We start from the raw sequence: 24,878 nt of genomic DNA on the forward strand, positions 1-24,878 counted from the left end.
GTCCATCTGTTTACATAAACCTTGTATTTCAGATTGCAGACTTTTGAACACAGTTTTCAAATGCCTGTTTTTTCAAATTTAAATATTACTATTATTACTAATTACAAATGGATATCAATTTGTCACTGTTGTAGACTTTGCAGTACATTTTAGGCCATTTATTCAGTTGTATGTAACAATAATTCATAATCGGGTACCATTTAATAAAAATGGTTTTGTAAGCTTCTACATCAAAAATCTGCTTAGATCTGTTCTGTTCTTCTCTCCAGAAATATTCTATTGACAGTGTAAAGTTTTTTTCAAAACAACTGTTTTGAGAACAAACGGCACAGAAATTGGAACTGGGCATATATGTTCTTGTCTTTTTGCAGGCACAGCAAGAGCAACAAGAGGAATGTAGACAGAAATTGGATGAGCTCAGTACATGGCTGGCTCAGACAGCTGGCAGAGTAGCCAGTCATCAGGTGGCAGTTGGTGAGAGTGATCTGCCTGCTCTTCAGCAACAACAGAGTGCAGTTCAGGTTGGTGACAGCAAGTTTACAGTAATAAAGCATCCTTGCTATTTGTCCACCTATCTGCTTTTCCAGTTGAGTCATCAGATTTAAAATAATATATTTGAAACACAAAAGCAAAATAGGTCCTCTAGCTGTGTCAAGGAGGCTCCCCACCATCTGGGAAGTTTCCCAGCAGCAGGCTGAGAGGCAGAATGACCGCCAGCCACCATGAAGGCAGGCAGCCAATTTGCATAGTGAAAGATCCAATTAACAGCCATTTTTAAGGGATTGCTGGCAGCATCAGTAAGCCACAGCTATCTTCAAATGAATGGCTGGCCCACAGATGAGGAATTAGAAGATAGTAAAATCAGAGGGTCAATCCCTCTGCTCGTTAATGCAGGCTCAGGACCCACTTTTCACCCTGACATCAGGTTTGCAAAACCCACGGTAAATTTCAGCCCAATAATTCATTAACTAGAATAATCCAGAGAACTCGTGGGCACTGATGTGACTCCTGTAATTATAAATGCAGACAGAACAAATCCAGGGAACTACAACCCAATTGGGAACGATAATGAATCCTTACTCAAAGGAGCAACAGAAAAACATCTAGAAATTCAAAATATAATTGATTTCAAAATGGAAACTCTGGGCAAACCTTTTTGAATTCATTGAAGAAGCAAGGGCTAGAAATGAGTAATGTAATAGACATAATGTATTTATTTGGATTTTCAAAAGGCCTTTAATAAGGTAAGGCATAGTTAAATCATGACTAAGGTCAGAACTTGTGGAGTCAAGGAACAAGCAGCCAAATGGATAGTGAGCTGACTACGTAACAGAAAACAGTTAGGAGTTAAAGTTGGTTACTCAAACTGGCCAAAGGTGGAGAATGATATTCTACACGAATTGGTGCTGGGGTCCACTGTTCCACTGTTTTCATTTTTTTTTAATGACTCTGGAATCAAAATTGGCAGGCAGCACTAAATTGGAGGCAGTAGTTAATATAGAGGAGGACTGCAAAAAAAATACAGAAACATTAATAAATTTGTGGAATGAGCTTGTAATTGACAAATGAATTTCATTATCGATAATTGTGAGGTAGTACATTTTGGAAGGTAGAATAAGACAGCCACATACTCCTTGGATAATAAGTGTCTAAATGGTGTAGAGGTGGAGAGAGATTTAGGAGGTGGGTGGGTACAGATATGCAAATCACTTAGTAACAAAGCAGGTTAATAAGGCCTTAAAATAGCAAACAACGTAATAGGGTTTATTTCAAGAAGGATAGAATTGAAAAGTCAAGGAGCTTTGTTAAATTTGTAAAGAACCATGGTTATACCACAGTGGGATGCAGTTAACAGTTCTGTCTGGACAGCCTATATTGTGAGACAGTGGAAAAAAATTACTCAAATTATACCAGAAATGAGAGATTATATCAATCGGGAAAGATTGAACAGGCAGAGGCCCTGTTAAAACAAAATGACTGAGAAGTAGTCTGGTTGCAGGCTTTATGATTATTGAAGGTTTTGATAGGTTAAACATATTTTTGAGGTGAAAATATATGTAGTGAAGATGTTTTCATTTGCGGGTAAGACTAGAACTAGGGGCAGAATTCTCCCAAGACCCCCAAGATGGTGGGAGGGGATGGAGAATTTGGCGGGAGGCCCAGAAATCTGTTTCATGCCAGCGTGAATTTACAGCTGGGTCTTCCATTGGTATCCACCATGACAGGTCAGAAAAACCGCCGGAGGCATGAACCTTATTTGCATCCGTTATTGGGATACAGATGAAAGTCCGTTTCCCCCGCACCAGATTTTCTGCAATGCTGGCAGAAAAACACACTAATGTGAAACACGTGGGGAACAACGTTGCAGGTGTCGGGACTCACCTGAACAATACAGAGGCAGCCCACAACCCTGGACCACACAGCAGGGGGTCAGGGGTGCATATGCAGATTCAGTGTCCTAGAGCAGGAAACCGGAATACCTGGTGGAAACCCACACAGACAAAGGGAAAACATGCAAACTCCATACAGTCGCCCAGGCTGAAATCGATCCCAAGTCCCTGGTGCTGTGAGGCATAGCCATGTATTATTTTGTTCCATCTAATTGGCATGGCAGAACATCAAACGCAGTAAGAGCATTTATTAGATAAAAGTAACTACATTGGTTATTTACAAATGGAAGCACATAGAAGCAGCAAAACTGTTTTGGCTATTCTATAATGGTAAAATAATCAATCCTGTAGGTCCTTTTCTATATTTATTTGACAATTAGTTACCCTTTTAAGTCTTTAGATGAAGTAAAGATAATTTTGCAGCACAACATTTCTCAATAAATTTCTGTTCAATGATTTCCTAAACCATTTTTCTGAGGTGATCCATCTATTCCAGAATTCAGTATCACTAAAACTTTGCTTTAAAAATGCATTTTTCTTATCTCTAGTTTGATGATCAAATTTAAATTGGGTATCATTACCAATGCCATTGAAGCATTGAACGGAGCCATATCTTCCACCTCAAAATTGCATGTTAACAGATGGCTTACATTTATAAGAATAGCTATGAATTACCTTTGTGTTCAAAATTCCCATCTGGATCCATTCTGTGTTTACTGCTATTGCCATTGAGATAAATATCAGTCATTTGCTGACCATCGGTAGTAAGAGTTGGGTGACAGAAGTAATTGCTGCCTTTACGGAATGCAGTGGATTGTTGTCGTGACATCACAACAGGCATTTCATTAGAGCATCCTCTTGTGCTAAAGACTAGTGGTTTAGATTTAGTAATTGCAGCCTGCTGTATCCCAGCATTATATAAACCTTATTCCAGAATGGAACCCACTCTGCAAATCGAAAACCTACAGCTCCAACTTGTCTGAGAAGAAAACAAAATGGCAGATAGAATCTGAGATTTCTCAAGCATATCTGCGTGAAAACTTTCACAGACTGATATGAAGCTGCCCAGTGACCAGAATGTCTAATTGCAGTAAGACAAATTTACATCAGTGAAACCCATTGTAGATGTGGGAATCGTCATTTATGATGGAGAAAACCTAACAAAGAGTGCCTAAAACGTGACACAGGAAGTCAAATGATGCAGGCAGAAATGTATTTAGATGCAAGGTATATTGATAGGTGTTTTATTTGTCTTTTTATGCAGGGATTCTATTATATTAATTTTGATAATATGTTCCCTTTAGGCATTGCAAGAAGACATGCAGTCACATGTTGCTATTGTGGAGGAGGTGACCAAAGCTACACAACGTTTTTTGGAGGAGAATCAGGGAAAGCTAGATCCTGAAGAATTGGCAATAGTTGAAACGAAACTGCTGGAAGTTAAGGCTCAGCACCAAGTGTTGTGTCAAAGTGCTGAGACGCTTCAGAAACAAATAGACAGTGCCTTAACAAAAGCTGTCCAGCAGGAAACCGAAAAGGTAATGCGCAGGACCAAATCTGTAGAAATGCTGAAAATCACTATTGATAGGTTGCTACAAATGCCAGTACTTACACTGGAGAATTATAATCAGACAAATAACAATGGTTAAGAACACAAATATGGTAGCAGCATTTTAATAATTTTTCCCTGCAGTTTCCTAGCTTTTACAACTGCATGAAAATTGACAATTTAATAATGCAAATACCAAGCCTGGAAATGGGAATCTATAGGATTATGGGAGAATGGTTTGAAACTCTGGATTAGAACATTCATTCAAAAATGTTTTTTGTATTGAATCTAGCAAAGTTTTGACAAGTATGTCTTGCATCAAAACATCATTGCATCATCAAATGTACTTTAAAAAATATTATTACAGGCAAAAGCAGTTGAGGAATTTGAAGAAAACAAGGTTAAAATAGATGGTCTTTTGGGGTGGCTCTCAGCCGTGGGACAGCAGGCAGCATCGTGTTCTCAACATGTACTGCTTCAAGAGGAACCGAACTTAAAGCATGAAGCTGATGAATTAGATGCATTAAGAAATGATTTACAGCTGCAAGGCCAGAATGATGTAATGAATACTATGGCTGAGATGGGTGGAAGTCTGAGCCAGCAGCAACAGACATTAAAGGTATGAATACTTCAATCTGTTTCAGTTTAATGCGCTGTTTAAACAATTGCAATAACAAAAAAAATCACTGCTACTCTATTATTTTGACCCTTAATGTCATGCAGGAACAAATATATTGTATCATTTAATATGAAATATGTGTATATCATTATACGCAGAACCAAAAACCTTGCTTAAAGAAAATAATTCTATGCATTGACTTCTTGTATCCAAGCATCTAATGTTTTTAAAAACCTGAAAGGAACTTATAAGAAGAACAAAATGATCTGGAATAACACAAGCAGCATCTTTGTTTGCAGAGTTTTTTGTTTGATTTCCATCTTCCACAATATTTTGCTTGTCATGATAATTTATTACCACTTCTCGTCCAGGTATGCCAACTGCGTAGTTCTACTCCCCTCCAACACAACTTTCCTGTTGTCTTTTTCCCTTGTTCACGTGTTACTGTTCCTTTCCCCCCTCCTTTTTATTCGGATATTTGCCAAGGTACCTTCCACTTTTTTGATCAGCAGGCAAACCAGTCCACATTTGACTACTATTGTGATTAAATGTTTTGCTGTGGATACCCTCTTGGGTATCTGTGGTGAGTAACTCGCCCCCTGACTCCCCAAAGCCTGTCCACCATTTACAAGGCATAAGTCACGAGTGTGGCAGAATACTCTCCACTTGCCTGGATGAGAGCAGCTCCAACAACGACTCTGCATCTGCTAAGTGTACTCTTGAGTTTCAAAAATAATTTATCACTTATCCATTCTTTAGTGGAAACCAGTCTGCCTTCTATTTTGATCACATTATGCTAAATTGTTAGGCTCTAGTGAGGCCAGGCAGCCTCCAATTACCTGACTCCATTACTGAGTTTGACAGTTATTCAGGACCTAGGAAAATGCCTACCCACATGGCGACAGACAGGCTCATTAATATCCTTGTTAACTAGGGATTAAAATGGCCGACTTAATTTTTCTATTCTGACCCCAGACCCGAGTTTCCCGCCATGAAGGATGGGCAGTTCAATTGCCTGCAGGCAGACACTCAGCATGGGCTGGGTGGCCAGTGTGCAGCCAAAGGCCACACACTAGAGAGACTTCACCCCACAATCTTTTCATGGGTTTTACAGTCGATATGTTGTAGAATCCTGCACAAGTCAGGCGTTACATAGGTTTGAAAATTTCCAAACCCTTAATGGAAGGAACATTTGAAAAGAAAATTAATCTTTCGCCGACTTGTGCTTTTATTTCATTCATTAGAGAAAATGTACACACTTTGTTCTAGACATGGTTGTTACCCTGTCTTTTGATTTGGTATCACTTCAAACAAGTGCTTTTAAAGACAAGTGAATGAATTAGACTGATCATATATTAAGCTCTCTGAAGTCCAGTTTATTTATTTTTGAGTATGGTAACCTGTACATTATCAGAGAAAATTAAATTTCCAAATGCAAAGATATGAATGTGATACTTTGGACTTTTGATGAGAGGCATTTTCAGCTCAAGTAATGAAAAACTGAAAGCTACTTATTTGGTAAGGCAACACAGACAAACTTTCATATAAGAGCTGATTTTATGAAGGTCGCCAAATTATTTTTGCATTTTATCAATGTAGGACATGAACTCTCAGCATGGCTCCTTGAAACTGAATAGCACTTTTAAAAAAAAAAATACTTAAGCCATAAGCAGCTAAACATTTTACAACCTCAGTAGATTAACTTGAGCTATTGACTGGTGATTGGTTGTGTGCTAGACATGATTATATAATTTAAGGTTTCATAATTGAATCAAACCTTTACAAAGTCAGTATTTGTTTTATATCTGGCCATCTTCACTTTCTGAATTTTAGTAAATCAGGAAGGTTTGGATATCATGGGTGGAATTTTCCCCAAACGTTTATAAGTGTCATAAAAGCATGAAAACGGGAGTCTTTGTGCTGATCTTTTCGGTGAACTCAGCACTGCAATGTTCCGGCACTCTGTCAATTTCATTGACAGCTGGAAGCTTTATGGGGCAGTGAGGGAAGTCTGTGAAGCTAGCTTCAGAGCACTTGGGCACCATTGCACAGGGCACCCCAATCTGCTGATGAACCGGTAGACCTCTTCCGATCACCACCCCACCATCATTTACAGCATTGTCACATACACATATCCCCTCCACCCCCCTCAAACCAACACAGGTTGCCGACATTGGGGCATCAACACCCTCCTGATGAGGTCCCTGGCAGATCCTCAACATTCTCCTCAACCATCCAGTCCCCTGTCATGACCCCCAATGCGACCATCCCCTTGCAGCCCCCCCTTGCACGACCAGCCGTCTTGCATAGCCCCCGCCTTGTGTAGGCCCCACCCCCCCATCATAGCCCTATCCCCATGGCACTACTCCAGTACATTTATGGTGCCAGGGTGCTACTGTAGAGCAGTAATGATTGTTACGCTGGCAAGATGGGAAGCATTTGGGAGGGTAGATGCAGCTTTGCCAAACTCGATGTACATTTAAATGTAGGCAATTCTATGTAAATGAGCTGGGCGCAAAGCCGTTCTCGCCAGTAAAACAGGACGGGAAAGATAGCTCAGTGCAAATCGGCTTTTTGGTCCCTCACGCTATCTTCCCTGTTCACCATGCTGATCAGCCAGTGTGGCAAGTTGGTACGGTCATGCCCCATATTTCAATTGATCTCGTACTAAAGAAAATACTTAAATCCAAGAGACAAATGTAGGATAATTAAAATGAGCTTTTTTTCTTTTTGTACATGATTACATTTTTTTTGTTCAGGTCCATCATGAAAAACTGTTATCACAACAGCAAGCTTTCCTATTGGCAACGCAGTCAGCTCAGTCCTTCCTGGACAAGCACAGTCATAACCTTTCACCGGAAGAGAGAGAGCGATTGCAGAGCAATCTGAATGAGCTGAAGGTACAGTACGAGACAGCACTTTTGCAGACAGAAACTCAACTGAAACATGTTCAAGCCCTACAGGAAGAACTCCAAAAATTTCTGAAAGGTGAGTGAAAGAACCACTTTGTATTCCAAATTTCAAGTAAGTGCATGTTCTGTGAGCTGAAAAGAACTGTGAATAAAATTACTTTGGAACAGGATTAGCCATTCAGCCCAGTTCCTTCATTTAATGAGATCATGACTGATCTATGGCCCAATTCCACATACCTGCTATCACGAACCCGGCTGATGTTATCTGCGGGGGTATCCCAACTTGGGAACACCGGTTTGTGGTAGTGTATAGTTTTGTCTATGGGAATGATGTATGGAGCCATGTGCGAGACCCAATGAGAACAGTAACCAGCCCAGACATAGTATAACACTTATTAAAAGACTATTTCTTACAATAAAGAAAAGATACTTGCACGCGAACAGGACTATAATGATCTAAGACAGTTATGTACAAGAAACTACTAAACATATCGACACAGGTTAAGTAGAAATTATCCTTTTTGTTTCAAAGTACATTTACAAGATCTGAACTCTTACAGGACTTCCCTCTTCTCAAACAACAACCAATTCTATAGATCTATAAGTAAAGGCCAGCTTATCTTTACCACACTTTATACAATTGAGTAGTTATGCTGGGGAATGTCTCCACTTGGTTCAGCGAAGATATAGTTTTAACTGTATCCACTAAGGTTTCTGCACTCTTGCTAGCTAGAACCGACCTGCAGGCTTCTAGTTGGAATCTGCCTGCTGCTCCCACGAAAAGGTTGCCCTCTGAAGATTCTTTGTGTATATTTGGCTGACAGTCCCTTCAGCTTCTGTGCATTCTAAAAGATCAACGTATGTATGCCTTCCCCGGATGGTGCAGTCGTTTACCTGAAGTATTTCCTATTAGCAGAACAAAGCATTTTTCTGGCCTGTCTGCACGGCTAATCTCGATACTGAGACTCGCATTCAGTGAAATACCTTTTGAAATGCTGGTGGCTTTCAACCTGCTGGCATTAGTTAGCACTGTTGCCTCACGGCACCAGGGACCCGGGTTCAATTCCGGCCTTGGGTCACTGTCTGTGTGGAGTTTGCACATTCTCCCCGTGTCTGCGTAGGTTTCCTCCAGGTGCTCCGGTTTCATCCCACAGTCCAAAGATGTGCGGGTTAGGTTGATTGACCATGCTAAATTGTCCCTTAGTGTCAGGGGATTAACAGAGTAAATATGTGGGGTTACGGGAATAGGGCCTGGGTCAGATTGTGGTTGGTGCAGACTCGATGGGCCCTCCTGCACTGTAGGGATTCTATGATTGTATGACACTGCTTGTGGCCCATACCCCTTGATAGTTTTGTTTAACCAAAATTTATCTACCTCAAATTTACAGATAGAACAAAGCACTAGTTTTGAATAGCATGATTTGGAATTGGCTCTAGTAATTATTCCAGGATATAATGAATTCTCTATAATTCGGGACCTTTTTGATGGTCCCCCATTCTCCGAAACATAAATGAGTTTATTACAGCACCATTATTTAATGGCCATCTTTATTATTAATAATGTTACCTTTTTTGAAAACAGACCATGGTGAATTTGAGGCCTGGCTGATCCAATCCGAAAGTGAACTTGAAGAGATAAAAGCTGGAGAAATGGACACCAATTCATTACAAATCAAATTGCAGAGACAGAAGAGTTTCTCTGAGGATATTATTTCTCATAAAGGGGATCTAAGATATGTCACAATCTCTGGACAAAAGGTGCTGGACACCGCAAATGCCTTTGCCGAAACCAATGCAAATGAAAATGTTAAGACCCCAATTGATCCCTCTGCTACCACCAAACTAGTGAAGGACAAGCTGGAAGATGCCAAAAATCGCTATAGCACACTTCATTCCAAAGTAAGACACCTTTCATTTTCTATATGTAAAGATATTTAATGTCTTGGATTTTATTTTAAAATTCCAGTAGAACCCAAGCCCAACCCTTTTGTATGTGTGGTTAGACACAGGTTGTGAAAGTCAGTCTGTTATGAGGTCCAATTTGTTTGTTGGCTTGTAAATAATGGGCATAGGACATAATTAACTGTTATTTAATAAGTTTCCCATTGTGACCCTATTAAGTGACCCAACTTATTTGAATTAGACATAGACCACTGCAGCAAATAATAGCAACCAACTTTTCATAAGATCTAATTTTCTGGGAAGCATAATTGTGCCAGATTCAACTTGAAAGAAATTAAAGCCAGGACAGATCCATTGAGGCAATTGTTGAGCCTCTGAAAACTCCATTTGAAAATTCGGCAGTTAGAATTTTTGATTTTTGTATCTTCTAAATGCCTGCCATATAAATCAAAGAACGACTTGCCCCTTTTGAGGTAAGAGCTGGTTGATAGAGTGGAATGGAACACTTTCCACTCTGGGCAAGATTGTTAGCATTGAGTACTCCCAGATCAGTTACAGCACAGACTGGATGCAGAGTAAAGCTAATTTCTTTCTGCTGTCCATAGAGCCACCCGAAAAGACCATCTGTTTTAACCTTGGTTTCTTCCCTATTCCTTTTAGCTGTAACAATGAAATGATTATTTCTTGATAGGTTAGTTTAAATTCCAACACCTGCCATGGTGGAATTTGAACCCGTGTTCCCAGAGCACTAGCCTGGACCTCTGGATTACTAGCCCAGTGACATTACTACGATGCCACCACCTCCCCCAACCAAACCTGAATATGTCCTCCTTGAGGAGTTAAGGAGAAGGCATCTCTTTTTAGTTCAGTGTGTGAGTCAAGTTTTTCCAAACAGGTCATTTAATCAGTTCCTCGTTAAGACAGTGCCTTGAAAATATTCAACCCCTTTTTCCCCACTGGAACTTAGAAGTGAGGTGAATCAGTGGTGAGTATTCTTTGAGTCAAGATACTTTTATGTTTTCCAGGAAGTCAAGATTATGGGACCCCTTGCTTCCTTTGATCATCCCATCCACAATTTACAAACTTTGAAACCCAATTGAATAATTCCAGCAAGTATAGGCCTTAAGTCACCAATGGGAAAATTTTTAGAGAAAACAATTTTAGGGCAAAGATAATTGGCATTTGAAAAATGATTGGCTATTAAATGAAAGTCAACCCAAATAGTGAGAAAAGCATATATATACCTGCTGGAATTATCCCTCTCCCATTTGCAATCCTCCAGTCCTCGGGCGCCACCCCATGTGCAAGGAGGATTAGAAAATTATGGTCAAAGCCTCCATGATTAGAAAATTATGGTCAAAGCCTCCACAATATTCCACCTTTATTCCCCCCAGTAACCTAGGATCTCTCTTTTCTGGACTGGGGATGACTTTTCTACTTTGATTACTACCAATCTTTAAACTATCTCCTATTCAATATGATGAATCTAGAAGTAATTGGGTTTAAAAGTTTGCAAATTGTGGATGGGATGACCAAAGGAAGCAAGGGGTTCCATAATCCAATAGTGGAATTTCACAGTCCTGCCAGCAACAGGTGGCAGCCAAGAGCAGAAAATTTGGAGTGAGGCCAAAAATTGGAATCCTACCAGCAGGAAATCAATTTGGACTTTTCCCCTTTTTCACAGTGGCTGATGGCAGATTGGGTTTCCAGCTGATTCATGTTGGGAACGCTTTTTGAATACATTACCATGTCATGAATATGCATTAAAAACGCTACCCGTCAGAATCACATTCCCCCTCCCAATTACAGTGGGAATTTAGACTGGTCTAAATTGTAGCGTGCAGCTGTCCACCTTCACTTCTCTTGTGATTTTGAGGTGAATGCAATATTTTTAAAGCCTAACTGCTGCCGCGCTGCTCTGGTTTCTCAGCAGTGTTGGTGTGATGCCACACTTGTGGGGATGTAGGGTAGGGTTAAGGTGGGGGGGAATGACAGGGGCATGGATAATAGGGTATGGTGGGGTTAGAGAGTTTGGCGAGGAAGGAAGCCAGAGACATGAAGGACAATAGAGGTTGGAGATGTGGGGGACAATGACAAGCAGAGGGGATACTGTGATTCAAGGAACTGACGCCTGTCGGAAAACTAGAATGCAGGCATTCTACAGTAAGATGAATGGGAATCGAACCTTATGAATGGGAGGGAATACAGGCAGATTATGGAACAAGGGGAGTGTGTTGTTAGTGCGGTTCAAGAGGGGTGGGTTGCACAGAGATTCATGGAGGTTGGGGAGGGAAAAGATTTGTGCTTGAGGGATGGTTGCACAGACACTCAATGAGGGGGAGAAGGGAGACAATGTTGTGATCACTCACAAAGGAATGGGATAGCTCATTGAAAGACATTCATAGTCCCTGGTCCAGAGCCAAATAGTTTGAGAAAGATCAAAGGCAATCCTGGGGCTTTGCTACAGGGCTATCCATGACATGCAGGTCATAGTCCTGCTCCAGGGAGGGACAAGACTTTTGTGCTCAATTGATTTTGATTTGCTTTATTATTGTCATATGTACAGTGAAAAGTATTGTTTCTTGCACACTGTACAGACAAAGCATACTGTTCACAGAGAAGGAAAGCGTGCAGAATGTAGTGTTACAGTCATAGCTAGGACGTAGAGAACAATCAACTTGGTGCGCGGTAGGTCCACTCAAAAATCTGATTGCAGCAGGGAAGAAGCTGTTCTTAATTCAATTGGTACGTGACCTCAAACCTTTGTATCTTTTTCCTCACGTAAGACGGGTGCGTGGGGTCCTTAATTATGCTGGCAGCAGGAAGTGTAGACAAATTCAATGGGTGGGAGGCTTGTTTGCTTGATGGACTGTGGTTCATTCACAACCCTTTGTAGTTTCTTGTGGTCTTGGGCGGAGCAGGAGCCATACCAAGTTGTGATACAATTGGAAAGAAGCACAGCTTGGTTTGCATGATGCTGTTATTATCTTACAGTCAGTGGTAATGGGGGTTGTCTGGCTCAATACTTGTGAGTTTGGGGGGGGTGGTGGGGTTGGATTATTGACTACAATGACGGTGGGATCCAGAGTTACCGGAGGAAGCTGGAGAATAACCACAGGAAGGTCTATCTGCAAATAGTGAGGTTCTAGGAAGATTGGGCGGATCCAAACACTGATAGGGTGAGGATCAAAGCTGGTCTCAAAGTGAAAATGCAGCACCATCATCCTGAAACCCTCAAGAGGATTGATGGGAGTACTGTCGTTGAACTTGGGTAAATGGACTTCCAAAAGGTAGTTGATATAATATCACACAATAGATTTGTTCACAAAATTAAAGCCAATAGAATTAAGGGACAGTGGCAGAATGCATACAAAATTGGCTAAGGGACTTGAAAATGGAGGATCGTAGTGCACATTTGTTTTCCAGAGTGGAGGAAATCATAAAGGAGTGGCCTGACCATTGCTCTTTTTAATAAATATTAACGGCCTTGCCTTGGGCACTCAGTGGCATAAGGGTCAGTAATCAATGAATGTAAATTTGAGGTAATTGGCAAAAGAAGCAGAGGCAACATGAGGAAACACTTTCTTTGCACAATGCTTTGTTCTGATTTGGAATGCACTGCCTGAAAGAATTGTGGAAACACATTCAATGATATCTTTCAAAAGGGAATTGGAAAAGTAATTAATGGGGAGAAAATTGCAAGGCTTATTGGTAAGAGCAGGGAAATGGGACTAATCGATAATTCTACTAAAGAGCCATAGCACAGGTGTAATGGCTTGAATGTCTTCCTTTTGTCCTGATTCAACAATCTTTTTATTTTGCTCGCTCTTGATGGTGCACAATGAACCTTGTCTTTTCATCTCCAGTTCTTGAAGATGTTGATGCAGGACACACTTTATGTTGTGTTATGATTGATTGATCAATAATGTGTGGCAATGTACTTTCTTATGTCAAGGGTGGACACTTGTTGAATGGGGCATGTCTGACATATGCCACCAAGATTGTAGATTTAAACATCCATATAATTATTTGCTTTGTTCACAGTGCAATAAACTTGGTTCTCATCTGTCCAGTATGTTGGAGAAATACCAACATTTCCAAGAGATTGCCAATGGGCTGGATTTGTGGCTAGAGAACTCTGAGGCAACTGGAGACAAGCTTCTGTCTGAAACAATTTCTTCTGATCCGCAAAGTCTGCAGACACAGCTTGAGAGTATTAAGGTAAATCAAATTCTCACAAGTGTAAAATCCTTTATTTTAAATTGTAGGCAAAACTGTGTTGTTCAAAATATTTTTGCCGTAAATGTTGGAGCCACCCAAATCCAGTTTTAATGGAGTTAGGATGATGGGCAGATGCCCATTCTACTCTTAAAAGGTGGGTTAGTGTTTGAAACTTTTTATGGAAGCTGACCTTAACCTATGCAATCCCAGTAAAAGGAAATGAAAATAAAAATGCCTCTACAGCACTAGTTTTGGGCCAGGTGGAACAGAAGTATTTTCGCCAGGTCCAACAAGCTAATCTGTAAACTGCACTCCACCATCAGCTCCCCAATCTCCCACTAACAACACTCCCGTGTTCTCTGAATCCTCTGAATCAGGTGCCCAATCTCCAACACCCCCCCTCCTTCCTCCCCCCCCCCCCCCCCACCCCCAGTCTCTCCCTGACTCTCCTCTACCCGCAAGATTACCCCTGACCCTTCCCAACCACACTGTACCCACACAAACTACCCTGAGACCCTGCAAACCCCGCTCCCAACAACCACTAAACTTGCAGTCATTTTTTGAGAGCTTCCCAACATAACAGTCAAGCCTATTGATCATGCTTACTTTTGGGTGGGGAAACAGTTTAAATAAAAAGCATGCATACTTTGGAGGTAAAATTCTATGCTTTTCCTGACTGTTAACATCTCCCCCTTGTTCTGAAACCTTGGTCATTGAATATTGTTTTCAATTCATGAAGCACATTAATTCCTTAATTTCTGAAAATTTCACTTGGTGTTCTATTCACTCAAGATGTGAGATATTTTTACTGCAGCATGGAGTAAGTATTTTCATATCAGCAGTGTGGCATGAGTGACATGAAGACATAACTCAGGAATTTCCTCAGCTTCTCCTACTTTGTAGTGACTACAGAGTGTGGGAAGCCAGGAGTAATTCATCCCATTAAAGTATCAAGCAAAATGATTTTTGCAATATTATATGGTAAGAGACTCATGATTTCCAAAAATACAGTCCCTTCTATAAAAACAAATGTCAAAAGTTGGAAATATTCATTGTCTTAGGGTGGGATTTTCTGGAAATGGAGGCGGCTCACCTTTGGCCACAGTGTTTTTTGTGAGTTGCCCATCCTGCCACGAGGGAACCCGCCACGGGGAGTTGCCTTCGGCGGGACTAGAAGTTCCTGTCAGTGGGAAGGGCTGGAAAATCTATCCTAAGCATTTTCCTTTCTTTCCAAGTTTGTTTTCTTTCTAGGGTTTACCAAGTACCAATGCCTCTTGGTTGGGCGCCTTAGAATTTAACCTTAAGTGGAGATTTAAGATTTTGTTGGGTAAATATTTTTCCGACCTTTGTGCACAACAACCTGCATTTGTACATCTTTAATGCATCAGTCACTATATTACGAAGTGATTTATTGTTTTCTAAGTGTTTTAAGACATTTTAGAGATATGGTCAGATGCTATTAAATGTGAGACGGGATTCCTCCCACACCCTCCTGCCCTGCAGCATGTTTTCCAGCAGCGGAGGCAGTTCGTCATTGGCTGCCGGTGGGATCTTCCAGTCTCGCCAATGTCTACAGTATTTTACGTGGCTCTCCTGTCCTGCTGCTTAGTAATGTGCCACGGTGGGGGATGGTTGCCTTTGACAGGAAAACCTGCCAGCAGGAAAGGCTGGAAAGTCACGTCTTGTATTTTTTTTCTTCTGGTTGTGTATTTTTAATGCTTTTATTGTGGTGTCTTTGGGAATTTTGGTGAAATTCAAAAAGCTTGATCTGTACTATCTTTAGCCTATTCATAGAATCAATTGTAATTTGATTCTATTAGAAATATATGTGCAAACTATATTTGCCGCATATCTAATTTTCCACTGAAATTCCTGGTGGTTTAGTAATTAAGGATAGGGATGTCTCAAGTTATGTTGTATATGTAGGTGAAGCTGCAGCACTGCAAAAAAATGTTGTTTTATTTTTGCTTATTTGTACTTTTTAAAGTACTTGACTTGTTTACTGTGTGAAACTTGTAATTTTTTATGGACTAAACAAAGTTTCATATGTTGCATTATTTTTTCTGCTGATCATCTATGATTTTTTAATAACTTTAACAGTCTAGAGTTCCATCTGGGACGTACTCTTGGATGCTACAAAATGTAATCTTAAATTTAAGAACCATGTGTATAATTTTGTATCTGTAAATATTGGTAATTCCATTTTTCCCAATAAATATGGGAAAGATTTCAATTTTTAGTAAATTTGGAATAGGCACTTATAATTTTAGCAAAGCTGAAACAATATACAAACTTGTCAAGATAATTGTGATAACCTAAGGTAGAATTTTCTCTGTACATATATAACACATATTATATATTAAATGTTTACTACCAGCACTAATATAATGGCACTTGGAAAATCCATGTCACAGATCTTTATATTCGTCAATTTTTGCACCTCATTTCCTGTGCTGGTGGGCCACAGTCTTTTCAATATTTTTGCCCAAATGGCTGTTCAGCTCTGAGAATGTGAGTCAGCAGACTTTAGCAGTGGTGCCCAAATGTTGCCCAATAAACATCCAATACATGTACTCACCCACAATGGTACTGGATGTCAATCAAAAACCCAAGTCCTTTTGCTCATTTTTTCCCTCCCTGGCCAAAGAGACTTTTTAAAGCACTTTCACATAAAGGGTCTTGTATTCTGTATGGCAGAACAGTAACCCATCAAGCCATGGGTTGAGGAGCTGTGTGGTACTTTATACAGGACAAAAGATTGAATTTTTATCGTATATACATCATTAAATAAAAGTCAAATCCAACACCTTGACAACAAACACTCACTCGTTAATGAACAGTGACATTCCTGTGAATTGCTGCGAGAAACTTTGCTAGGTTAAATACAGAATATAAATGCATGTTGTTGTCGTTTACTGGATTTTACCTGCAACGTTTGAAGCTGTTCGAACTGCTTAGTGAACACTATTGTAGATTTTATCGACTTAATATTTGCATTTAATGTGGTACTGTAAGTTTTGTAGGTGTAATTATTGCAGTTAATAATTGCAGATGTCTCACACTGCAGTTATGTAATTACAGGTGCTTCAGGGAGATTTAGCTGAACGCCAAGTCACTGTAGAAAAGTTACAGAAAGCAGCAGAATCATTATTGTCCTTGGATGATGACCTTGTTCCAAATCAGGATCAAATTCAACAAAGAACAGGTATGGCCTTCAATATCAATGTTTATACCAAAATGTAGTTCTTAAATTATAAGTGCAAGAAAACAATACTTCCTATCAGCAATTACTACAAGCTTCTTCACTACTTACAATTAATATGAATGATCCATTGAACTTTCTGAATCATGCTCTTAGAAATTTTCTGTAGTTGATATGGTTTCAGACAAGTTCATTTATTTTCATAAGGCAGTTCATAAATCTGATGCAAATAGTTAAGAGTCACATGAACTGGAAAACTTTTAGAAAATACAACTGTTTTGACTAAAGAATTCTGTACAATTAAAGACTACATTTAAACAAAATTATTATATTTTATAAAGTGCAATAATATTTTGGAGCAGCTATGTTCAGTATGAAACTTAAGCTAATGGGACGGCGTAGTGATCCAGGCAAATATGCCAGAATCCCCTTGGTATTGCGTAACACATATTTATTGAATGATGTCTTTGCTACGGAGGCACATAGTTCAAGTGTTAAGTCGTTTGAAAGTACTGCATGAGAAGTGCATGAATCATTTTGAATTGTTGAGTTAATCCTACCTAGTTTGGAGATTGTAAAAATAAAAACAGCACCAAATGGGATTTTCTGCAAGAACCCTCTCAATCACAGTAACATATTGGCAGTAAAATAATGAAGCAACTAATTATGCCAGAGTAATGTTCTTCTGGCCAACTGTTTTCAAAAGTCGGAGGTGATTCATTGGAAACCAGAATAACTTACAAATCATACCAAGCAAAAATAAATACTGGCCATTTGAAAGGAAAACAAGCAATGGTGCAAGTATATACTACTTTCAGCAGCTGTAGTCAATGAAGATAAATAATCTTTTTGTCTTTCTGGACTGTTTTGATTGATTATTTTAGGCGGCTCGTGAGTTTATTTGGTGGGTGGTGCCTGGCACAAGCACGTGGGCAAGGTAGAGGATGAAAAGCATGACAGACGTGAGGCTTCCAATGGTTGATGGCAGGATGGAGGAGTCGGTGGAGAACAAAAGCAGAGAAAAATGAGGGGGGCGCCCATGGGAACCATAGAACCATAGAAAATTACAGCTCAGAAACAGGCCTTTTGGCCCTTCTTGTCTGTACCAAAACATTTTTTGCCTAGTCCCACTGACCTGCACTTGGACCATATCCCTCCACACCCCTCTCATCCATGAACCCGTCCAAGTTTTTCTTAAATGTTAAAAGTGACCCCGCATTTACCACTTTATCCGGCAGCTCATTCCACACTCCCACCACTCTCTGCGTGAAGAAGCCCCCCCTAATATTCCCTTTAAACTTTTCTCCTTTCACCCTTAATCCATGCCCTCTGGGTTTTTTTCTCCCCTAGCCTCAGCGGAAAAAGCCTGCTTGCATTCACTCTATCTATACCCATCAAAATCTTATACACCTCTATCAAATCTCCCCTCAATCTTCTACGCTCCAGGGAATAAAGTCCCAACCTATTCAATCTCTCTCTGTAACTCAGCTTCTCAAGTCCCGGCAACATCCTTGTGAACCTTCTTTGCACTCTTTCAACCTTATTTACATCCTTCCTGTAACTACGTGACCAAAACTGTACACAATACTCCAAATTCGGCCTGACCAATGCCTTATATAACCTTACCATAACACTCCAACTTTTATACTCGATACTCCGATTTATAAAGGCCAATGTACCAAAGGCACCCTTTACGACCCTATCCACCTGTGACGTCACTTTTAGAGAATTCTGTACCTGTATTCCCAGATCCCTCTGTTCAACTGCACTCTTCAGAGTCCTACCATTTACCCTGTACGTTCTACTTTGGTTTGTCCTTCCAAAGTGCAATATCTCTCACTTGTCTGCGTTAAATTCCATTTGCCATTTTTCAGCCCATTTTTCTAGTTGGTCCAAATCCCTCTGCAAGCTTTGAAAACCTTCCTCACTGTCCACTACACCTCCAATCTTTGTATCATCAGCAAACTTGCTGATCCAATTTACCACATTATCATCCAGATCATTGATATAGATGACAAACAACAATGGACCCAACACCGATCCCTGCGGCACACCACTAGTCACAGGCCTCCACTCAGAGAAGCAATCCTCCACAACCACTCTCTGGCTTCTTCCATTGAGCCAGTGTCTAATCCAATTTACTACCTCCCCATGTATACCTAGCGACTGAACCTTCCTAACTAACCTCCCATGAGGGACCTTGTCAAAGGCCTTGCTGAAATCCAGGTAGACAACATCCACCGCCTTCCCTTCATCCACTTTCCTGGTAACCTCCTCGAAAAACTCTAATAAATTGGTCAAACATGACCTACCACGCACAAAGCCATGTTGACTCTCCCTAATAAATCCCTGTCTATCCAAATATTTGTAGATCCTATCCCTTATCACACCTTCCAATAACTTGCCCACCGCCGACGTCAAACTTACTGGCCTATAATTTCCCGGATTTCTTTTGGAACCTTTTTTAAACAACGGAACAACGGGAAGGAGATGGTTTGGGGCGGTGGAAGGAATAGGATGGGGGATGACCTAAAAGGAATAGATTAAGAGGGAGGATGGCATGGGGGTGGGGGGGGAGGGGGCAGTGGTATAGTGGTAATGTCACTAAGCGAGTAATCCAGAGGCCCAGACTAATGCCCTGGGAACAGAGCTCAAATCTGGAATTAAAAGCTGGTGTCAGTAATGCTACCATGAGAAGAATTGCATGAGAAGGGTGAAATGGCAAGAGTGGGATGGAGATGGCTTGGGAGCAATGGGATGGGAATAACGAGAGGAATGACATTATTGATTGTCGTTAATAACCTATCTGGTTCACTAATGTCCTTCAGGAAGGAAATCTGCTGTCTTTACCTGGTCTGACTTATATGTGACTCCAGATCCACTACAATGTGGCTGGTTCTTAAATGCTCTCTGAAATGGACGAGCAAATTACTGAACTGTATCGAACTGCTACAAAAAGGTTGATCAGGAATGAAACTGGAAAGACCACTCAGCATTTGACCTAGGCATACCCAGCTCTGTCGACCCTGCAAAGACCTCCTTAATAACATGTAGGCTTGTGCCAAAATTTGAAGAGCTGTCCCACAGATATGTCAGCCACACCTTGACATAGTCAGACTCTCAGAATCATAACTTACGATGTCTCAGATACCCCATCACCATCCCTGGATTTGTTGTGTCGAAACAACAGTTCAGATCCATTAGAAGTGACAGCACAATGATATTCAGTGGCGAGGGTGTTGCCTTGGAAATCCTCAACATTGACTCTGGACCCCATGAACCCTCATGGCATCAGATCAAACATAGGCAAGGAAACCTCTTTGCTGATTATCACCGACTTTGATTCTGCCCACCCCACTCTGTTGATAAATCGGTACTCCTCCATGTTGAGCACCACGTGGAGGAAGCATTGAGGGTGATAAAAGCACACCATTCACTAGGTGAAGGACTACAATGTCCATCACCAAGAGTAGCTTAGTAGCATCAGTACTGACCGAGCTGGTCAACTCCTGAAGGTCATAACTGCCAGACTGGGTCTGCAGCAGATAATGAGGGAACCAACAAGAGGGAAAATTATTTGACCTCATCCTCATCAATCTACCTGTCACCAGTGCATCTATCCATAACAGTCCTTGTGGAGATGAAGTCCCATTGTAATATTGAGGATATGCTCCAACGTATTGCATGGCATTGCCATTGTGCTAAATGGGATAGATTTAACAGTTCTAGCAACTCAAAAACTGGGCATCCATGAGGCACTGTGGGACATCAGCAGCAGAATTGTATTCAGCCACAATCTGTAAGTTCGTGGCCTCGTATATCCTTGTTATCATCAAGCAGGGGGATCTGCATTGGTACAATGAAGTGTGCAGAAGGGTCTGGCAAGAGCAACACCAGGCATGGCTAAGCATGAGGTGTCAACCTGGTGAAGTTACAATACAAGACTGCTTGCATGCCAAACAGTGGAGGCAGCATGCAATAGAATAGCTATGCAATCTCACAACCAACAGATCGGATCTAAGATCTGCACCCCTGCCACATCCAGTCGGGAATCGTGATGGACAATTGGAACAACTCACTGGAGGAGGAGGCTCCACAATTATCCCCATTCTTCGTGATGGGGGAGCCCAGCACATTAGTGTGAGAGATGAGGCCAAAGCATTTGCATCTTCAGCCAGAAGTGCTGAGTGGATGATCTATCTTAGCTTTCTCCTGACGTTCCCAGCATCACAAGTGCCAGCCTTCAACCAATTTGATTCACTCCACATGATACCAAGAAATGGCTGAAGGTATTGGATACTGAAAAGTCCAAGGAACCTGACAACATTCCGGCAATAGCACTAAAGTCCACAGGACGCAGGACAATCCCAACCTGGCCGATTATTGCCCTGTGGACAAACATGGACAATAGAGCTAAACTTGTGAAATGAGAGCGACTGCCCCAAATATCAAGGCAGCACTTGACCAGCTGTGGCATCAAGTAGCTCCAGCATAAGTGGAGTTGATGGGAATTGGGGAATACTCTAATCGTACCTAGCACAAAGGAAGATAGTTGTGCTTGTTGGAGGCTAATCATCTCGGTGCTGGGACATTGCTGCAGGTGTTCCTCAGGATAGTGTCCTACACCCAACCATCTTTAGCTGCTTCATCAGTGGCCTTCCTTCCATCACAAGGACAGAAATGAGGATGTTTGATTGCACAATGTTCAGCACCACTCAACTCCTCAGATACTGAAAAAGTCTTGTGTCCATATGTAGCAAGAACCGGACAACATTTAGGCTTGAGCTAATAAATGGCAAGTAATATTCGTGCATCACAAGTGCTAGGCAATGACCATCTCCCCTTGATGTGAAGTGGCATTACTATGGCTGAGTACCCCACTATCACTATCAATTATTAACCTTTTGTAAGTGGCTTGACCAGAAATTTTCTCCTGAAAAACCATAACAAAGCCTTGTGCTCCTTTTTAGATTCTATCACACAGCGGTATAAGAATTTGTCCGAGGTGGTGTCGAAGCGCAATGAGAAGGTGCAAATGTCAATTGCTCAGTCCCAAAATGTTCAAGAAGGCTTGGATAACCTATTAGACTGGTTGGAAGATGTTGAAAAGAACATGAAAAATCAGAATAATTTATTGGTGTCTTCTGCTGCCATCCAAGACACTCTTGCCCAAAACACTGTGAGTTCTCTTTCAAATATTTGCTTTTCAGAGCAATCAAACTATCCATTGATTTCAAAGTCATGAGAACATTATCATTCCTCATATATCATCAAATCATAATTTTTTAGGAGACTCCTGTCTAAACATAGAGCTCTTGGACAGTGCTTCCTTTAAGAGGGAGATTAAAAATCGTTGGCATGCCTACATGAATGCTATTCTTTATCCTGTCAGTAATATCATAATACCTGGCAATTATTTTCATTTAAGAACGAGTGTGGTGGAATAATTAAAGAATTTTGTTGGTAATTCATATTTTAATGGGACATTTGTCTGGGTGCTTGATCTTTCTTTCTTCCCACCCCCACCATTAACCTCGCCTACCCTTCCAACTCTCAGTCCCATCACTCCCTTCCAGCCCTGCCGCGCACTATCCCTCCCTCGTTGTCTCTCACTCCCCCGCCCCTCCTGCTCACCCCCCCCCCCCCTTCCCGCTCATCCCCCCCTTCCCCTCCCGCTCGGCACCCCCATCCCCTCCCCTCCCGCTCATCCCCCCTTTCCCCTCCCGCTCATCCCCCCTTTCCCTCCCGCTCATCCCCCTTTCCCCTCCCGCTCATCCCCCCCTTTCCCCTCCCGCTCATCCCCCCTTTCCCCTCCCCGCTCATCCCCCCCTTTCCCCTCCCGCTCATCCCCCCTTTCCCCTCCCGCTCATCCCCCCCTTTCCCCTCCCGCTCATCCCCCCTTTCCCCTCCAGCTCATCCCCCCCTTTCCCCTCCCGCTCATCCCCCCTTTCCCCCCCTGCTCGGCAGCCCCATCCCATCCCCCTCCCTCCGCTCGCCCCGCCTTCCCCTCCACTCCCGCTCGCCCCGCCTTCCCCTCCCCTCCCGCTCGCCCCCCGCCGTCCCCTCCCTCCCACTCGCCCGCCCCGCCGTCCCCTCCCTCCCGCTCGCCCCCCCCCGTTCCCTCCACTTCCGCTCGCCCCCCCCCGTCCCCTCCCCTCCCGCTCGCCGTCCCCGTCCCTCCTGCTCGCGCCCCCCCATCCCCGCTCCTCCCGCTCGCTTTCCCTCTCCCCTCCCATCCCGCTTGCCCTCCTTCCCCTCCCCTCCAGCTTGCCCTCCTTCCCCTCCCGCTTGCCCTCCTTCCCCTCCCCTCCCGCTCGCTCCCCCGTCCCCTCCCCTCCCGCTCGCTCGCTCCCCCGTCCCCTCCCGCTCGCTCCCCCGTCCCCCTCCCCTCCCGCTCGCTCCCCCGTCCCCTCCCCTCCCGCTCGCTCTCCCCCGTCCCCTCCCCTCCCGCTCGCTCCCCTGTCCCCTCCCCTCCCGCTCGCTCCCCCGTCCCCTCCCCTCCCGCTCGCTCCCCCGTCCCCTTCCCCTCCCGCTCGCTCCCCCGTCCCCTCCCCTCCCGCTCGCTCCCCCGTCCCCTCCCCTCCCGCTCGCTCCCCCGTCCCCTCCCCTCCCGCTCGCTCCCCCGTCCCCTCCCCTCCCGCTCGCTCCCCCGTCCCCTCCCCTCCCGCTCGCTCCCCCGTCCCCTCCCCTCCCGCTCGCTCCCCCGTCCCCTCCCCTCCCGCTCGCTCCCCCGTCCCCTCCCCTCCCGCTCGCTCCCCCGTCCCCTCCCCTCCCGCTCGCTCCCCCGTCCCCTCCCCTCCCCGCTCGCTCCCCCGTCCCCTCCCCTCCCGCTCGCTCCCCCGTCCCCTCCCCTCCCGCTCGCTCCCCCGTCCCCTCCCCTCCCGCTCGCTCCCCCGTCCCCTCCCCTCCCGCTCGCTCCCCCGTCCCCTCCCCTCCCGCTCGCTCCCCCGTCCCCTCCCCTCCCGCTCGCTCCCCCGTCCCCTCCCCTCCCGCTCGCTCCCCCGTCCCCTCCCCTCCCGCTCGCTCCCCCGTCCCCTCCCCTCCCGCTCGCTCCCCCGTCCCCTCCCCTCCCGCTCGCTCCCCCGTCCCCTCCCCTCCCGCTCGCTCCCCCGTCCCCTCCCCTCCCGCTCGCTCCCCCGTCCCCTCCCCTCCCGCTCGCTCCCCCGTCCCCTCCCCTCCCGCTCGCTCCCCCGTCCCCTCCCCTCCCGCTCGCTCCCCTGTCCCCTCCCCTCCCGCTCGCTCCCCCGTCCCCTCCCCTCCCGCTGGCTCCCCCGTCCCCTCCCCTCCCGCTCGCTCCCCCGTCCCCTCCGCTCCCGCTCGCTCCCCCGTCCCCTCCCCTCCTGCTCGCTCCCCCGTCCCCTCCCCTCCCGCTCGCTCCCCCGTCCCCTCCCCTCCCGCTCGCTCCCCCGTCCCCTCCCCTCCCGCTCGCTCCCCCGTCCCCTCCCCTCCCGCTCGCTCCCCTGTCCCCTCCCTCCCGCTCGCTCCCCTGTCCCCTCCCCTCCCGCTCGCTCCCCTGTCCCCTCCCCTCCCGCTCGCTCCCCCGTCCCCTCCCCTCCCGCTGGCTCCCCCGTCCCCTCCCCTCCCGCTCGCTCCCCCGCTCCCGCTCGCTCCCCCGTCCCCTCCCCTCCCGCTCGCTCCCCCGTCCCCTCCCCTCCCGCTCGCTCCCCCGTCCCCTCCCCTCCCGCTCGCTCCCCCGTCCCCTCCCCTCCCGCTCGCTCCCCGTCCCCTCCCCTCCCGCTCGCTCCCCCGTCCCCTCCCCTCCCTCCCGCTCGCTCCCCCGTCCCCTCCCCTCCCCGCTCCCTCCCGCTCGCTCCCCGTCCCCTCCCCTCCCGCTCGCTCCCCCGTCCCCTCCCCTCCCCTCCCGCTCGCTCCCCCGTCCCCTCCCCTCCCGCTCGCTCCCCCGTCCCCTCCCCTCCCCTCCCGCTCGCTCCCCCGTCCCCTCCCCTCCCCTCCCGCTCGCTCCCCCGTCCCCTCCCCTCCCCTCCCGCTCGCTCCCCCGTCCCCTCCCTCCCCTCCCGCTCGCTCCCCCGTCCCCTCCCCTCCCGCTCGCTTCCCCACCCCCGTCCCTTCCCCTCCCGCCTCG

General features: G+C 44.7%; 1 protein-coding gene across 21 annotated transcripts in view; it reads left to right on the plus strand.

The window, feature by feature from the left end:
- The window catches only part of macf1a (microtubule actin crosslinking factor 1a), a 496,134-nt gene that overhangs the window by 319,586 nt on the left and 151,670 nt on the right, over positions 1 to 24,878 (plus strand). For all 21 annotated transcript variants that reach the window (XM_078237840.1, XM_078237846.1, XM_078237833.1 and 18 more), the window contains 8 exons: positions 372 to 521; positions 3,695 to 3,928; positions 4,307 to 4,558; positions 7,318 to 7,546; positions 9,053 to 9,369; positions 13,417 to 13,593; positions 16,675 to 16,798; positions 21,766 to 21,974. In XM_078237840.1, the coding sequence (XP_078093966.1) occupies positions 372 to 521; positions 3,695 to 3,928; positions 4,307 to 4,558; positions 7,318 to 7,546; positions 9,053 to 9,369; positions 13,417 to 13,593; positions 16,675 to 16,798; positions 21,766 to 21,974 (1,692 nt within the window). The remainder of the gene's footprint in view (positions 1 to 371; positions 522 to 3,694; positions 3,929 to 4,306; positions 4,559 to 7,317; positions 7,547 to 9,052; positions 9,370 to 13,416; positions 13,594 to 16,674; positions 16,799 to 21,765; positions 21,975 to 24,878) is intronic.

Source organism: Mustelus asterias, chromosome 21 (genome assembly GCF_964213995.1).
Source record: "Mustelus asterias chromosome 21, sMusAst1.hap1.1, whole genome shotgun sequence".
Classification (NCBI taxonomy): domain Eukaryota; kingdom Metazoa; phylum Chordata; class Chondrichthyes; order Carcharhiniformes; family Triakidae; genus Mustelus; species Mustelus asterias.